The 1306-nt window shown below is 41.2% G+C and overlaps 1 protein-coding gene across 2 annotated transcripts in view; it reads left to right on the forward strand.

Annotated features, from left to right (window-relative positions):
- lmo2 (LIM domain only 2) overlaps positions 1 to 1306 on the forward strand; it is a 7551-nt gene that overhangs the window by 2667 nt on the left and 3578 nt on the right. Inside the window, exon 1 of one of the 2 annotated variants that reach the window (XM_015403849.1) lies at positions 610 to 707. The exons of the other annotated variant lie outside the window; for it this stretch is intronic. Within the exon in view, the coding sequence (XP_015259335.1) occupies positions 667 to 707 (41 nt within the window). The 5' untranslated portion in view covers positions 610 to 666. Of the gene's footprint in view, positions 1 to 609; positions 708 to 1306 lie in introns of those variants that run through there. 2 annotated transcript variants of the gene reach the window in all.

A 1306-nucleotide genomic window follows, 5' to 3' on the forward strand; every position in this document is an offset into this window, starting at 1 on the left:
CTTATTTCTTTATTTCTGTATTTGTAAATATGGCAGAGCTGGTCCTCCACAGTTGCTGACTAATTATCAGGGAACAGGCACAGGTGTTGAGCTGATTAAAGCAGGCCAGGGTTTATCTGGTGAGCGATCAGAGCTTCTGCAGGCGAACTTTCTAATGAACTCATTAGTCGGAGTCACGACGCAGCTGCCGGAGCAGCCAGCCGTTTCTAGCTGCCGCTTTAACACCCATTTCCCCCCATTGTTAGGCGGTCGTGAACAGGAAGAGGGAAACGAAAGCGGAGAGCGAAGGAGGGGGGCGGGGCGTTATTTAAACACGCACTCCGTCCGTCTGTCCGTCTATCTGTCCGCACAATGAGGCGCAGACCAGGGGCCGCATGTGGAGCGCAGACCTGCGGTCATCACGGAGATCCGCTGCAGGGGAGCCGCTGATCGGATCCGGATCTCTGAGTCACCGATGACAGCGTCCTTCATCATCGCTTCGCTGCTTAGAGGAAACATTATCTGCGACCGTTTTATGTTTGGTTTTTACTTTATATTTATGTCTAAATATATATATAAAAAGGCGAGATAGAGAATAAGGAGCAGGTGCGGTGCGCCTGTCCCGCAGGTTGTCCCGCAGGTTGTCCCGCAGGCTGAAGACTGAGATCTGCTGAAGCTGCTGCAGGAATGGCATCAACGATAGAGAGGAAAACACTGGAGGCCAATGAGTGAGTCTGAGGATTTAAAAATAACAGCTGATGTTTAAAAATAACAACCAAACTACATTCTGGGTTACAAACTAATTGGGTCAAAAAGCTTAGAATTAAACGTTATTTACAAATAAGTGGATAAAACCACTTCTTTTTTTTTTTTAAGCAGTCCCACGTGATCTAAAACAGGAATTCAACTTATAATAACATAATCAGGAAATCAACATGAAAGTATAATCGCAGATTTTACAGATGGGTTTATTTAATGGTTAAGATAATGAGACATTTGAACATTTTACTGCACTAGATCAGCAAAAGCAAATTGAAGATTTTTTATGTTTCCTGTTTTCACATAAGTGACTTACAAGCAAATTTAGGGGGTGAAAATGGGAAAAAAAGGCTTTGAATTTGGTTTCAGTGATCATATGACTATTTAATCTGATTTAAAGACTTGTAGGAAGCCTTTACATAATTATTTTTATGATCTACAGCAGAATTTCTACTTATAATAACATATAATCAGGAAATCATAATGAAAATATTGCAGATTTTACAGATGGGTTTATTTACTGGTTAAGATAATGACAAACAAATGCAGGAAGCAATAGAAAATTTTT

This window comes from Cyprinodon variegatus, unplaced genomic scaffold (genome assembly GCF_000732505.1).
Source record: "Cyprinodon variegatus isolate N-32 unplaced genomic scaffold, C_variegatus-1.0 Scaffold1580, whole genome shotgun sequence".
NCBI lineage: Eukaryota > Metazoa > Chordata > Actinopteri > Cyprinodontiformes > Cyprinodontidae > Cyprinodon > Cyprinodon variegatus.